We start from the raw sequence: 16,073 nt of genomic DNA, 5'->3' as shown, positions 1-16,073 counted from the left end.
AATATTAATAAAATACAAAACTTTGACGCTATTTTAGTCAATTCTTGTTATCATACCCAAGGTGATGCAGGAGATATAATGAGATATGATAAAGTGATTGTGAAATACCTATTTTCCTGTCAGGAGCTGTTTAAAGATGAGATGAATATTTTTAACACATGTATTTTGTATATTACATATGTAACATGCCAATGACATTGAAAAGACAACTGCTATTATACATGCGTGATTTATGTGTAATATATAATACAAGTATTACAGGTCCGTGTTATGCACGGCACAAAATGCAAAAGCACGTGGCAAGCATGTGGATAGATTTTGACCTTTAAAAAGGTTCTAGACAGAATGATATTTCTAACGATTACAAGTGTTTTTCAAACATTTTCTTTGTCCTTTATAGCAATTAAAGCTGACCTGTCAGCACTGACCTGCGTCCTGTGTCCTGCGTTTCGAACCAACCGGCAAAAAAATAAAAATAACGAGATACAATAAATAGTGCATATTAAAGTTTGTCTCAAAATGATCTACAACGGAGACAAAAAAAGGCGGTAACTTTTTATAAATCTCGAATTGTTGGTGTTGCCCTTGTTAGATAATCTCGAGAGGATATTCAGAAATTGAAAAAAAAACTGAATTAGAAGAAAATCAACTTCTTCAATAACTGTCCTATAATTATCATTTCCACACGAGTGATTTTTTAATCTTACAACATCATTAATAATGAGAAAAACTTTCAGGGCAACCTGGGAAAAGTTTTCGGTCACAACTTTTGATCAAACCATTTTAAGGTGGGAGGGGGGTCTAATTACGAAATTTCAACAACAACACGATTTTACAGATAAAACAATTTGCAGGGGTTTGTACTGAAGATTGACGTGATCATAAAATACCCTAAAAAGAGTCCAAAACTTTTAAAATCCACTGTGGTTTTTTTTATGCCAACTTTCAGCCATATATGATTTATCTCAAGATTTGAGCCTTTTTAGCTAAATCTATCTAAATCTATCAGACTCTTAAAGTGTCATGGACAATATACCTTTGATTTTGGTGGAAACCGATTCTTCTGGATTTTCCACAATATAAAGAGTATTTCTAATTACAATTAAAAATTTAAAACTCATACAATAATTGTTATAGATTGTATTATTCCAGGTCTCAAAAAAAATTCAATTGTTCGCATTTTTGCCAATGTCATTTTGGAATTTTTATCAAAAATCGTCATTTAACAGTTTAAATATTTTAAGGGATAATCAGATAGTTTGAAATTTTCATCCTACAGAAACATTCTGTGGTAGAAACCTTGAGGTATAACCTCCAAACATTTTTGCCTGAATACTTTCAAGATATCACAATTTGAAATTCCAAAAATGGGTTTTCACATTGGAATGTTATTGTTTTCTTAAAGTCAAAAAACTGAATACTGTATCTCGACTTTGGAAAATAGTAGGCAAAAATATTTTGAGATTTTGCTCAGGACTAGTGGGAGTTCACATGCCAAATATCTCAAACCATTTGATTATCCCTTTAGTTTCAAACTGTCAAAAAGTCTCCAAGTCTCCAAGCTAGGTTTCATATTTTTTTGTTGATTTTTTGTTTCGATTTTATCCGTACCATGTGACGTAACGGTGACGTAATAGTGACGTAATAATTGCGAATCCATCACCATCAATCTTATCGATTCCTTTGAGTATTAGGAAAACGACGATCTATTTCTCTCAATCAAGGACTGATTCTTACGATAAAAGCTCCTTTTATTCCTTGTTATGAGCAACATCTTCCCTTCACGTTTTAGATCAAAAAACTGTACCATACAAAGATACAGTCTACTTGTTTCTACCTTTTCGACGATTTGGAAGATTTTTTACTTTTCCTCGCGACGACGTTGATTCATCGGGTTGCGTGGATCGTATATGTCGTACCTGGAATCAATGAAAGACGGTTTTCTTACCAGTTCTTGTACTTAAAATGCGATTTTCCAGAAAAAAATCAACATGGAGGGTGGAGGGTGTAAGATCTTTTGGGAATTTACCCCCGGGTATTGTGACTTTTGACCCCCCAGACAAGCATCAGTTGACCCCTTGGACATTCAAATTTGCCCTCAAACAGAGCAAAATTCAGTAACAATGCAAGTTTAGCCTCCCCCCCCCCGACGAGGCAAATTTTGTAGATTTCTCCCTCCCCCCTTGTACAAACATTTTTTTAAAAGCCCGTTGTGACCTTAAAAACAAAGTAACTGTATGTTTTTTTAATGTGGGGCGTTACTATATTTCAATGACCTTCCTCGTCGAAACTTTTGATTAACCGACTGATCGCGGAAGTACTACGCTACGGATGCTTAAATTTAGTTGTGATGTTTCCTAATTTTGCTGTTTCAATTAGGTCCCTTTGGTTTCATTAAGCATCTTGTGTGGTTTGATTTTGCTATCATCAGAAGATTTGTGATTTGCTTCCAAATTATTTAAACAAAAGGAGCTTCAACGGGAAAAGCTTGGTCTTAGAATGGTAGAATAGAGAGAACGTACGGGGGGGTCGTGTGCGAAGAGCGAAATGTCGGCGTTTTTCTTAGGATCACAGTCAATACCAATGGTAAGATTGTTAAAACCGTGGCATTTTTTGACACCAAAAAACCGTCAATTTTTTCTTCAAACACCGAAATATTGACATAGGAAAGGGCTTATACCGTTACACTGCCAAACTTGTACGCCTCTAGAATAGTACTATTAAACAAGTCAGGAATTACAAAATCAAAATGACCCTTACCAATCATCTCCTTTCATATTTGCATCTTTTGCTCCGCTCAACTCTGGATCCTTTTCAAACTCCAGTTTATGTGTCAGCCTGTAAAGCAAGAAAATAATTATATACAATAGAGTCTCCATAACTCGAATACACACGGAGAACAAAAATTTGTTCTACTTTTTGTACTGTAAGGTTTATCAGGCATTGTTAACCAAAGGGACAAGAAAACTAGCTCGAGTTAAAAAGGCATTCCATTCCTTATAGAGATTCACGTTAAAGAGACTCCACTGTAGAAAAATACCTAAGTGAGTTTTTTTAATTGAACCTCTTTTTTCCTCTTTTCTTTCCGCCCCCAGGATCATGCCGGAGTCACATATAACCTCTATCAGTTATGACTTGATGGATCTCCAAAGAAGAGTCCACTAACCATGGACAAAGCTACATCCGCCATCTTCGATTGGAGTTTTTATCGAAGTGGTGCGCGCAAAGAAACGATTGTAGTGTTAAAAATCAAGATGAAATGGTGCTACATCATCACACATAAAGGGACACAGATTTATAAAGCCCAAAGGGCTAGATGTCGTGCTTCGGCTGGAAAGCGTGCCGTTGTTAGGTAGGAAATCCTACCTAGGCCACGTGACATTCCAATCGAATTTCAGCTCTTGACCAATCATAAACTTCACCGGTTTTTTCCGATATTCAATGTTTTTTGCCTGCGATGGCTTAAAGGACGACATCTAGCCCTTCGGGCTTTATAAATCTGTGGTAAGGGACGGAAAGGGCTCTCGATGTATTTACACATTGAGTAGCGATACCATCAACATCAAGGTACCACTGCTTCAACGGTTTATATAAAGCTCAGTGATACTTACCACCCTTCGTCATCATCATCTTCTTCTTCATTTGTTTCATTGTCATTGTTTGTCGAGTTCTCTTCCATCTTTGAAGCGATTGATGATTGGAAACTTTGTAGTAAAGCCAGTGTCTAAACAAAAGTAAAGTAGAATCTTCATAATTCGATCCTCTATTACACAATAGACCTTATCAGAGTTTTTGATTTTTCTGAAAAAGTGATGCATTGTGGGATTGTTTCGGGGATTCTTCGAGGGAATTCTATTGTAATAGAAGCAATAATAATAACAAAAGTAATAATAGCCATTTACACCACTACTACTTTTTCAAAAACTCCGATCAAAGTTTTTGCTTGGCCGGGATTGAATAACTTGGTCCAGGGATATATACTAGAAACCTGATCTAGTCAATAAGTTAGAGATCAAAGAAGCCCGTATACCTCAGCTTGCCGGTCATCTCCTTTCCGTAACAACTTTTCTTTCTTCTTTTTATTTTTATACTGGTCCCTTTCTTCAGTGAGTTGCTTCATCAAGTCGTTGATTGGCTCTTTCTCTATGGAAAATTGTACCACAGAATAAAAAGACGCCCCGGCGCTTTCTCTATAGAAAATTGTACCACAGAATAAAGAGACGCCCCGGCGCATTCTCTATAGAAAACTGTACCCTAGAATAAAAAGACGCCCCGGCGCTTTCTCTAAAGAAAATTGTACCACAGAATAAAAAGACGCCCCGGCGCTTTCTCTATAGAAAATTGTACCACAGAATAAAAAGACGCCCCGGCGCTTTCTCTATAGAAAATTGTACCACAAAATAAAAAGACGCTCCGGCTCTTTCTCTATAGAAAATTGTACCACCACAGAATAAAAAGACACCCCGGCGCTTTCTCTATAGAAAATTGTACCACAGAATAAAAAGACGCTCCGGCTCTTTCTCTATAGAAAATTGTACCACAAAATAAAAAGACGCTCCGGCTCTTTCTCTATAGAAAATTGTACCACCACAGAATAAAAAGACACCCCGGCGCTTTCTCTATAGAAAATTGTACCACAGAATAAAAAGACGCCCCGGCTCTTTCTCTATAGAAAATAAGAAGCCGAAGCAGTATAAAGGCCCGACGACACAGCGAAAGTAGTTAGGACGCGCCGTTTCTTCCAAAATGAACTTGAATTGACAAAGCGCAGCTTCATCAAAAACGGACATACAGCACCACAGACAGCGACATTCTAACGGAAGGCCCAATAATGCACCAATTGAACCACAGAATATAGAGACTTCCCTGTTTATCACAAATGGCAGGACATCCTTCCAAATAGGAATTTGTAAAACATCCCCGGTGTCAAAACTACCCTTAAGACTCGTATCATTAGGAAAATATCCATAGTTCTCTTAAACCTATTTCTTCGCTGGCCATCATTTTCTTGCCCGAGCAGATGGCTGAGAGGTCGAGGAAGTTAACTTTCACTGACGCAGTGACCAGGGCAATTATTTCATTATCCTTACTTTGAAACTACAACGTGTCAGATGGTTACTTTAATGGGATAAATTTTTGCGGGGATTAAAGTTCGCGTTTGAGTTCATCCGCGAAATTTTGAGATTTCGCAGGGACTTAATTTCGCGGATACGTACTATAGGGAGGCAATATTTTCATGATTTTGTACCTTTTACGCCAAATTATGCATGTTGGTTGCTGAAATACGTATTATTAGCGCTTCTTTGATACCAGTAAACATTTTAACAGTAGTTATTTGACATTTTCGAGTTTTTCTCAAAAATATTTCACGGATAAGGCATTTCCAGATTTCCATTGGGACTTAATTTTGCGCAACTATTAATGCGGTCGAGAAAATGATGATAGGCTGAATACTTTCACCCAGGATAGAGAGTGTAACCTAGACTTGTGAACAAGTCTGTTATTTACCGCGCGCAACAAAATTTAGGAGTCGGGTACTGGCTAGGTATAAGGTATAATCGGTAAAACGTTCACACGGGAATTAGCGCGCGAGAGAGAAGGAAAATTTGAGAATATCGTTCTAGATACGGTTTCCCGATTTTACCACTCTAGTAAGATTTTCCGGTGTGTGATGTTTTTCATTCAACGACTATACTAGTCTAAGTGTAACCGATTACACCTCACCGAACGGTGATTTCTAATGGCACACCGCTATGCAAATGTCATAATTATTACTTTTAACATTTGACCGAAATTCAATCCCACAATCCTTTTCATATTGATTCGAAATGCGTACAAGTTATTACTTTTCTATTGTTAATAAGTGCAATTGACTTGCAAAGGATGATGGGATAAAACTCGGACAAACAGTGATTTCTAATTCTAAAAGTGTGAGCATACTTTTCTTTCTATCATCCTTTTCTTGTTTCGGATCAGCATCAGTGAATGAAGAAGTTTTCGATTTCAATTCTTTCTTCAGTTGTTTGGCTTCTTCTTGTAGCGCTTTCCTGTCAAAAACAAAATACGTTGACCTCTAATTATTTAATAATAGAGTCAACAGAAGAGTGGTGGAAGGCGGAGAGGGTATGTCGTTTTCTTTATGGCACCGACAAACGCTCCACCTCTTTTTCCTACCTCTTTTCCACCCCTAAACAGGTATTTTAGCAGAAAAATCAAAAAAAATAATTCGCTCTCTTTTCGCTCGTGGACTTAGGAAAAACAAATTAAAGTCGTCAAAATCCAAATTTTCATCTTTTTTCCAATGTCTATCAACACCTTCCAATCCAAGGGTTGTGGGTTCGACCGCGGGTCACCAAATCTGATCCAAGCGGTAAGTTATCGAGAGCTGAGAGTAGGTGTGGCGCTCCACCTCAGAATTTGACCTCCCAAGTCTAGCGCAAATAGAAAAGGGGACAGCCACCAGATGAATATATTTACTTACTTGTTAACCAGACACAAAAGTCTGTTTCATTCATTCCAAACAGCTAGGACTCTAATCTTTGGTAAATCCCAAGAAGCACAAACTTCCTTTTAGATTCATTAACAAAATAGTAGAAGTCTAACCTAAGGTCTATTAGCACAAGCCCAATACTCAAATCAGCAAAAACCTAAAAAAGCAAAAACTATCACTAGACCTTCTCCTAAACGAAAAGAATTCCAATCTATTAAGTTTATCAACACAAGCACAAACCTCTATTCAGCTTTTTTCTTTAACAGACTACAACTCAAAGCTAAGGTCTATCGGCACAAGCACAACCCTCCGTTGCTCTTTTTTTAACAGACTAGAACCTAATAAGGTCTATCGGCATAAACACAAACCTCCGTTCAGCTTTTTTCTTCTCCTCCTCATCTTCGTCATTTTCAACTTTTTGTTTGTTTCTGAATAGATCCTCTTTTTGTGGTGGTAGTACTTCTTTCTCTTTCTTCAATTTCTTGCGAGCTATCGATGCTGAATCTTCCTGAAAAAAGTATAGTCTTTTCGTAAGTGAGAAGCAAACGTTGTAAAGGTCCGAAAAGCGTTAAAATGTTTTCCTTTTCTAAATAGTTTGGCCATCTAAGTAAGCCTTATGTCCTTATATATATATAGTTTCTTCTCATAAAAGGAAACGTGTATCCATATAACGTTAAATGAACGTTGAAATTACCTGTTGGTCCTTCCGTTTGAGAGTATTTTCATCAACGGCCGGTTGTGCACTCAATTTCTTATCTTCTTTCAGAACATCATGACTGCTTTTGATGCCAAAGTCCTGAAGATTAGAATGTAAAAAAGCTATCAGAATCTCATTTACTTTAACCTCCCTATATAGTCCCTAAAATTCATCAAAATTGCTGAAAATAATGCGAAATAGGTCGGATTAAGTCTGCCATTCGACAAAATAGGTTTTCGCCAATATAAGATTTTTCCCTTAATGTAACTTCCTTGAGAGTAGTTTCCATATGGTAGCGAAAAAGAGCTAGGTAAAAGACTCGGACGAACTAAAATGACCTTGTAAATTGATTATCTACCGTAACTTGGTCTAATGTCGACACCCCTCCTTTAATTCCGACACCCTTTTTATCAGCTGAAATTGATAGAAAGGTTGAAACTGTTTTTCTTTGCTTAGTGGTCACAGAGGAATAATCAGTGATTCAAGCTTTCATATTATTCCTGTCTCTAAAGAAGGGTGTCGGAATTAGACGAGGGATGTCGATATTAGACCAACTTACGGTATTGATTGAACAAAGTAATTTTCCCTTTATTAAATTATTCAAACTTCAGTGAGATAATGAGTTTTAAGAATTCTCTTTAAGACTTTATTTTACAAAACTTTCTATATTACAAAAACATTTTTTAATACTTTAATACATTACTTCAAATAAACGCAAGTTTAAATAAACGCCCCCCCCCCCAAAGCGTCCCTAAATCAAAGGAAAAATCTTAAATAATCACCCACTTCAAATAAAGCTCTCCCCTAAGAAGGGCGTTTAGTTCAAACGAGTAGCTGTAAAAAAGTGTTATATGAAAAAAAACTTTAGTTCTATGTCAGTAATTACATTTTTTTAGTATTGGGCTTTTCCAGAAAAAATTTGAATATTGGGGGCGGAGGATATAACAATTTTCAGTGATTTACCCCCCGGACAACCCAAAATTACCCCCGGACAATATATCCTCCACTCCCATGTACAGACATTTTCTGGAAGAGCCCATTCCAACTAATTCCGACCCATTTCTTCATCCCAAAAAATTATACTTTTATAATCGAAAAACGGAAAAGGCAAAATATGGTTTCCTATTATTTCAAACGCCCGCTTTGAACAAATGCTCCTCCTAAGAACAAAAAACTTTTGATAAACACCCGGGACAGTTATTCAAAGTAAGACAAGACCAAATTAACTTAAATTAATTAATTCAAAAAATAATAATTTTAAATTTGCAAAGTTTTGCAAATATTTTTAACTGATCTAATTGAAAAAGTGTAAATTCATCCTAGAACTTAGATGAATTTAAAATATCACAATGGAATGAATGGCACGTAAGTCGCTCATTGATGAAAGGCAAAAGTCTGCTGCTTCAAAACGACACAGATCTTTTTAAATCTTGAACCTATCCGACCCTAGATTTTAAGAAATTTATTTTTATTACACCGACCGACCGACCGACCGACCGACCGACCGACCGACCGACCGACCGACCGACCGACCGACCGACCGACCGACCGACCGACCGACCGACCGACCGACCGACCGACCGACCGACCGACCGACCGACCGACCGACCGACCGACCGACTGACCGACCCCGTAGAACAACAAATTAAATTTGTCTTGCCTAATACAGCATCTGAAATTATCTTTAAAGACAGATAAATTAAAATTTTTCCCAATTTAGCGCTAATCAATATAATAAGAAGTTGACGGTATTATTTGAGCTACACGTTTGTTTTTTTAAGAAACTACTTTTACCAAGCAGCCTCAATGTTTCTTAAGAAATTGGCCTTTTGAGCCTTAAATGTTTCTTACATGTTTCTAAACTTTTTGACATAATGAGCCTCATATATAATTTTATTTTCATGCAAAGAAAAAAAAAACTTTTGTTTGTTTTGATTGGAAGCTTCTTAAAAAACCGAGTTAAAAAATATTATTTTCTCATTCTCAGCCTCAGCATGTTTCTTAGTTTTTAGGCATTCTGAGCCTCATGTTTCTTAAAAGTGCGTTTCTTAAAATAAAAAAAAACGTGTAGTGTAAAAAAAATACTGTATAAAAATACTGTATAATAAAAAATATATAGCAAAAATTCCAGAAAATGTTTCTGGGATAATTATGATAACAAAATGTACGTTCTTTAGGGTTCTGTGTATGATCATGATGGCTTATGGGATAATATGAAATTACGAAGCCAAGAAAATATCAGAAATCGTTTATCATCAATAGAAGGATCCAGGAAGACTTTGTCCACAATCGAATTTGCTGTCACACTCGTCATATCATGTCTTTTGATGATGTCATATGTGATGAAGTTGAAATAGTCGTTCAAAATCGGCAATATTTTGAATTTCGGTGAGACTTCAGGTTTGAGTATAGAAATCGCTAGTAATGTACTTTCCAATATAGGCTTAATCTCTTTAAGCCATTCGCTATCTTTGTTGCCCCCGCAGGAGCGTAGCGACGAGGAGGCACTCATAGTTTCACGCATAGATATTGGACTGGAATCTCGAAATTTTGTTGCGTTTTGTCGCCCAAGCATCCCCGTAGTTAGTCTCTTCCGTAAATGTTCGGTTTTCATATTACGTTATATGGTATTATCATTATTACATATTACAATTTTAGTTTTGATTTAGCTTTGAAAAGCTGAAGCGAGTGTTATAAATGCAAATCAAAACAGTGTATGATATAACACGAATTACAATATTACTTGTGCAAATCAAAACAAACAAAATGGCAGACTGGTTATGATGATGATGAGCTGATTCATTGACTAGAAAAAGTGTTTTGTATGTCAAATTTAGTTTCTTGTCTTTGAAACTGAATACTAACTACTGTAATTTAGTCAGAAGTTCACTTCAGCAATGATTTCAATTATTTTTCCAGAATCTTTAAAGAAATTTGCTTAAGTTTTCAAATGTACATTTGATATTTTTGTTCAAACTCTAATTTATTTTTGTCTGTCATTTTATTGATAACTACCTTTATTGTTTATAGGGCTTCTTGAGCTTTAAATACCATCATATGGTCGTTACTCGAGAAAGTCCTTCTTAACTTAGTAAAACAACCGGCAAAGTACAAAAAAGATGAATGTACGCATAATATGTAAAGTTGAATCCAAACGTAGTTGACTTTTTCTTTTGGTCTTCAAAATAATTTACCTCACTTAGAGTGTTTTTACGTCTTTTCAGTGTGGTAAATCTTTTTCAAAAACCTGAAAAAAGTTTGTTTACTCGTTTTAAACTTTACATGCGCACGTTAAACTTTTTCATGCAGTTGTGATAGCCTAAAAAACTTACGCTCCAGTGGTTTGGTGAAATAAGCTCCAAATTCTGGCTTTCTAAGTTAGGAGAGACCTTCCCGAAGGCATTTAACGGTGGCTAGACTAGGTACACAGACAGTCATACAGAAACACCATAAAGGGAAAGTATATCGCTAGCTATAAACTCAAAAAGTCTAGCTTCCTGAAGGCGCGTCTCTTCATTGTCTACGCTGCGATCAGCTTGGAGAAAAGATTGCATCATGAAAAAGGACTATGCACTTGAAAAGAAATTTAGGCGCATTTTAACTTTTCTCGACTGTACGTCTGAATGAACCACAATGGCATTACTTTACTTTTCTTTTGACCAACAACATAGAAGATTTTGCTTGAGAAGTGCAGTCACAGCGTATGCTAGTGGACCCCGGGCCTTAACTAGGATAAGTGAGTTTCTATTTCACCCAACTTAAGATGACGCAGAACTTTTTGATAAATTTTATACGCAGTATCCTCTTGACTATTGTTTATTAGGCAAAGTAGCAACAGAGAAATGTTGAAATATAGCAGCCAATGAAAAAAAACAAGCTATTTCTGATTGGTTACCTTGTGAATTTATTCACTGCTTATGTCCATATATTTTGCCTACAATCTAAGATGTCTGCGACATTATTAGAAAAGGTCTATTTAGTGAATAGTAATCATGACATATATCGTTATAAGAAAGAAACTAGGAGAAAAAACAAACAAACAGGAGATGTAAAAATCAGTAAGATAATGGTACCATAAACTTTTTTAATATATTTTTCAGAGGCTTTTCCAGCTTTTCCTTAAATTTTTTTAAGTTATCAAGCTGCATGAATTTTTCAAGTATGTATTTTTTTATAATGGAATATTTTTTTTTTTCTTCAAGCAAACGCCTCAATCAATCAATAAATCAATCAATCAACCAATCAATCAATAATTAAATCAATCAATTATTCCTGATTATTTTTTAATGTTTAGTCTTTAAAGCATTAAAGCTTTATAAGTGCATGACATGATCTTTATGTGGGGGCATTTAGTGAAAGCTATGACTAGTTATAATAATTGCAATGATCTCTGATGTAAATTGCTGCATATAATTTAAACATTATTGAACAGGCACTGTCAAGGGATTGGAAATTTAACAAATCGAGCTCTGAATGGAGTACAACGTGTAATTGGTAGTGCTTAATTTCTTCCCAGAAAGAAATTTCAAATTCCGAATTTCTCTTTGCAATTATACGCGATAGTTTGGAATTATCAAAATGTGCAGAAATTTTCAAAAGGTCCTTGAAATTCAAATTAGAGAGGATATAATATACATCTTTCTTAGATTTACAGTCCACGGTAAAATAAGCTTTGACAAAACTTCTGCAAAGCTCTTTGTCTTGAATGTTTTTCTGCCTTTTTACGAGATCCTCGATAACAAAACTAATGATGCTTTCCAACAGCAAAAATTGCTGACGTCTTATAAAAGAGTTATTTCGTAAAAAAATATTTAAAAACCTTTCCAACAAAGGCAAAAGTTCAAGCATCCAATCGGTTTCCCCGAAATGTAAAAAATGATCAACAATATATTCTCCAAAGTATATCTTGAAATTTTGCATAAAATGATCGTTATTGGGTGAAAGGAGAAAATCCAGCTCCAAAAATGTCTCAAAGTAGTTCAAAAAATCAAAGTAGTTCATTAGACCAGACTTATTCTTTTCAAATAAATCTACTAATGATTTGAAGCTTAGAAAACGGCAAAGCTTGTTGATAATTTGTTCAATGTTCTTGCAATTACAGAAAACATGCATGATAATTTTTTTGAGGAATAAAATAGCTTTTAAAGTTTTTGGGCTGAAATCCTCTTTTGACGATTGCTCCTCCACTAGATCATCAACGATAAATGTCAGAAATTCATGTAAAACTTTGGAGGTAGATGCTGCAGAAAAGTTCTTTTCATCGAATCCATCGGTCAAGTCTTCAAGAGTAATTTTAAGAATGTGTAAAATATTAGTTAGAATATCTCGACGTGCAAAATGTTTCACATAGTCAATTATGTAATTCATCGTCAAAACCTTAAACTGGCTTAAAAGTGCGCTATCTTCCACTGAATGCTGAAGGAGGTTGGCAATCTTAAAATATGCTAAAGCTTGAGAAGAATCGTTGTTTTGACCAACGATAATAAGCTGTGTTGTACATCGCATAGAAATATTACATTCGTGGTGTTCAAGGTTTTCTCGCGTCGTTTGATCGTTTTCGTAAATAACCACAGGACATTCGAAACCTGATACGTAATTTCGCGATGCAACTAAAATATTTCCTTGACGTAGGTAGTCGCATGGGTTGTCATTTTCATCAAAATCATTACGTGATAAATGGTAGAATTTGATTGGTTCGTTTGGTGGTACGGGAAATTTGATTGTATCTTTGACAATTAGCAATCCTTTCTTTCTTAGCAAGCTTGCTTTAAATACAGCCTCACCGATAGAGGACACGTAAATAGGAGGACTTCCAGTAAGAAAGTTAACCGGAGTTTCCGAAACACCTTGCGCATATTCATAGAGTTGAGTTTCAGCTATATTTTTCGTTTTCTTCACTATTTCCTTTGTATTCCTTAGATTTGTGCGTAGTTGAATGACTTCAAAATCCTTGAAATTGATTTTAATAGAAACAAAAACTTTTGCTCTGGCACGATAAGATGAGTTCGGCGCAATCCAACACACAGGAAAATTGTCCAGCCATTTTAGGTCAATTTCCTTTTCATAGTTTTCGCTCCATTCGTCAAACACGATAGCTTTGAAATGTCGCCTTATCCACGGAATCTTTAGACTTTCCTACAAAAAGACAAGTTACTTCATGTTAGATTCTCATTCTATTTTTCTTGTTCTTCGGCCGAGGCAATACCTACGTTTAAGTAGGAGAGTTTGCTATGCTTTGTCATCATTCACTCTAAGTTTTAAACGTCTTTTAAAGACCTCTTGGGTGTATCAGGTAACGATCCGTTAGCGCAGAACGTTTTGGGTCTTGTTCTAAATCAGAACTTAAGGTCTTGATTTTAATGAGACCTTTATCGCGCTCAATAGAGACTATTCTAGATCCCAAAAGTTGAAAAACATTTTAATGGCTTTTCAGTGCAGAAAAAAAACTTACAATTGCCGATTTACCAGTAACAACAGTAATCCCCTGCTGCTCGAGTTCAGTTTTTCGGTCGTGATACAACAATCCCTCTCCGTTACAAACAACATACAATATTCTACCTTTATACAAATCATCTTTACTTAAAATCATGACTTTCTCTCTTAATAAGAAAGTCTTTCCTGTCCCAAAACCAGCCATGAATATGATTTTATTGAAGCATGGATCTTTACTGCTTATAACAGGGAGTTGTTGTTTTGAGTAGAAAACTATGTTACGTGCAGTAGAGAGTGAATCGATTGCATTCCTAACATAGTCAAATAAATATGATGTAGTGACAGGTTTCGGTTTGTCTTTGGTCGATACGTGAATTGAAAATACGATCATTTGAAGAATCTTTTTGAGTCGTTCTAAAGAGGTTTGGAGCGGTTGAGATGTTGAAAATTTATTGAAAACGTCTGAAAGCCATGTTTCTAAATCAGTATCTAAATCAATATAATAAGGATAATTCGAAAATTTGGTGTTGTTTTTTTCAACACATAAAATAGGGACAAATGACCACCCTGGGCCGAGTTGGTCACCGAGTTGTTTCTCGAGTATTGAATGGTACTTGTTGAGTTGTTCAAATGCTGTTGTGTTATTCGTTAATGTTCTTTTGACTTCAACGCCAATAATGAGCTTACGTGTCCACGAAAAGATGAGCATATCAAATTCTTGGTGTTTTTTACTAGTAACCTCTGTCATGAAATTAGGTGATGATAGAACGACAATATCTTGGAGGGTTTCATTGTTCTTAAGAGAGATTAACTTTTCGAAGATTGAACGCTCAGTTTTTTCTCCACACTCATTAAGGTTCAAATTGAAACAATAACTAAGTCTTGGGTCTTGTGGCGGTAGCTTAGCAATTCTTTTATCGACCTTAGCCTTCTTATTCTTTCCTGACATGACGTTCAAGAGAGGTGACTTTGGTTTGATATTGTCCAGCGCAGGAATGAATTGCGAAGATGTCGTGGAAGGCAAATTCAATTTTTGAGTGTCGTGCTCTTGGGTCACAAGGTACATCACTTTCGCTTTAAAGATCCATTTATCATATTCTGTTTGATTGATTTCAGTAGTATTTTGAGTTTGAAGAAATAGATCTAAGTCTTTGGTAAACCAATTGTCTGGTGATTGTTCCTTGAGGTTATTAAGTACCTTTTTCAGCTGACCCATTATGTTAGGATCTAAGTTTGCAGTTGCACATTCTCTTGAATATTGGCTGGACATAAACTCTTCCGGTATGAGGATTGGATCATGCCGGTTTGAATCGAACAGGAAAGTTTCTCCATATTCTCTCTTCAAAAGTTCTTCAGCTGCTAGAAAAGGGTTTTGAAACGTTTGGCCATTACCAAGATCGAATTGTTTGATTTGACCGGCCAATACTGCTTTTTGGTTGCCTATTGATCCCGCGATTTGTTGGTGTAATGATGTTGATGGTGTACTTTTTGTATGATCAATAATTCGAGATGCAAGGCTGTTTATTTCTTGTTCTAGGGTAGCCATGTTTACTTCGCTGCTTTCTTCATCTTCTTGTTCGATTTAGAATAATTTCAATTAAATTCTGGAAGATAAAATTCATAATACTAATCTTTTAAATATTTGATTGTCTAAGAGACATTTTTTCTGTTAACCTGTTCGCGAGAGAGCCAGACTACATCTACACACTCCTTCTCATAACTGTAAGAAGTTTCTCTTCATCTCATTTTATGCTTAATATATAGAATTTACAAAAGTCATTACACGTGAAATAATTGCTTTCTTGAAAATCGCTCGAATGTTTTGTTAGAAGCACTTGTTATACATTTTTGGAAAGCTAAGGGGTAGGGGAATCGAAATTTCTATGTTTCCAATTTTTTTTCGGACACTTTGGTGTGATTTTCGGACAAATATGACGGTCTCAGGCAAAAATCATAGGGTTAAGAATTAATGAAAATTTTAGCTCGAGAAAACAGAGACCTGTTGTATATTTTTGGAAAGCTCTCAAAAAATTAAGATTAGAGATATATTGCAAGTATAGGTGATTTCTGTACCTAACTCGAGATTTTAACCCTTGAAAACCGTGTTTTTTAGCCAGAAACAGCTATTTTGTCCAGTTTTTGCGCTTTTTGAAGCTCAATATCTCGAGTAATTTCGATTCCCCTACCCACCTACCCTACTCCAGCTTTACACACTCACCACACTCCCACTCAATTGTGAAACCACACCCGAATAATATGCTTACAAACGAGAACCATACCAATATGCTTATAAATACACTCCAGCTTTACACACTCACCACACTCCTACTCATTGTGAAACCACACCCGATTAATATGCTTATAAACGAGAACCATACCAATATGCTTATAAAAACACTCCAGCTTTACACACTCACCACACTCCTACTCAATTGTGAAACCACACCCGAATAA

General features: G+C 35.8%; 1 protein-coding gene across 1 annotated transcript; it reads right to left on the bottom strand.

Moving 5' to 3' along the window:
* Positions 1-1,682: 1,682 nt before the first annotated feature.
* Positions 1,683-15,165, bottom strand: LOC136810756 (uncharacterized). Its single transcript, XM_067067359.1, has 9 exons — positions 13,639-15,165; positions 12,414-13,322; positions 7,185-7,349; positions 6,859-6,998; positions 5,941-6,047; positions 4,031-4,143; positions 3,612-3,724; positions 2,761-2,838; positions 1,683-1,919 (listed from the first exon to the last, which is right to left on the bottom strand). The coding sequence occupies exons 1-9, from the start codon at positions 15,163-15,165 to the stop codon at positions 1,862-1,864; spliced, it is 3,210 nt and encodes a 1,069-aa protein (XP_066923460.1). The 3' UTR covers positions 1,683-1,861.
* Positions 15,166-16,073: the final 908 nt, after the last annotated feature.

The sequence above is a fragment of the Clytia hemisphaerica genome, unplaced genomic scaffold (genome assembly GCF_902728285.1).
Source record: "Clytia hemisphaerica strain Z4C2 unplaced genomic scaffold, Clytia hemisphaerica genome assembly, whole genome shotgun sequence".
Taxonomy (NCBI): domain Eukaryota; kingdom Metazoa; phylum Cnidaria; class Hydrozoa; order Leptothecata; family Clytiidae; genus Clytia; species Clytia hemisphaerica.
Note: the sequence above shows the minus strand (reverse complement) of the source record. Positions and strands in the feature narration are given on the sequence as shown.

What these genes read in the sequence shown, in the direction of transcription:
- LOC136810756 (XM_067067359.1), bottom strand. Translation starts at nt 15,165, where the DNA reads ATGGCTACCCTAGAACAAGAAATAAACAGCCTTGCATCTCGAATTATT. An exon ending in CTGCAGCATCTACCTCCAAA is followed by an intron (nt 7,350 to 12,413) that starts GTTTTACATGAA and finishes GATGAATTTTAG; the next exon opens with GGACTATATAGGGAGGTTAA. An exon ending in AAAGGATGATAGAAAGAAAA is followed by an intron (nt 4,144 to 5,940) that starts GTATGCTCACAC and finishes AATTTTCCATAG; the next exon opens with AGAAAGAGCCAATCAACGAC.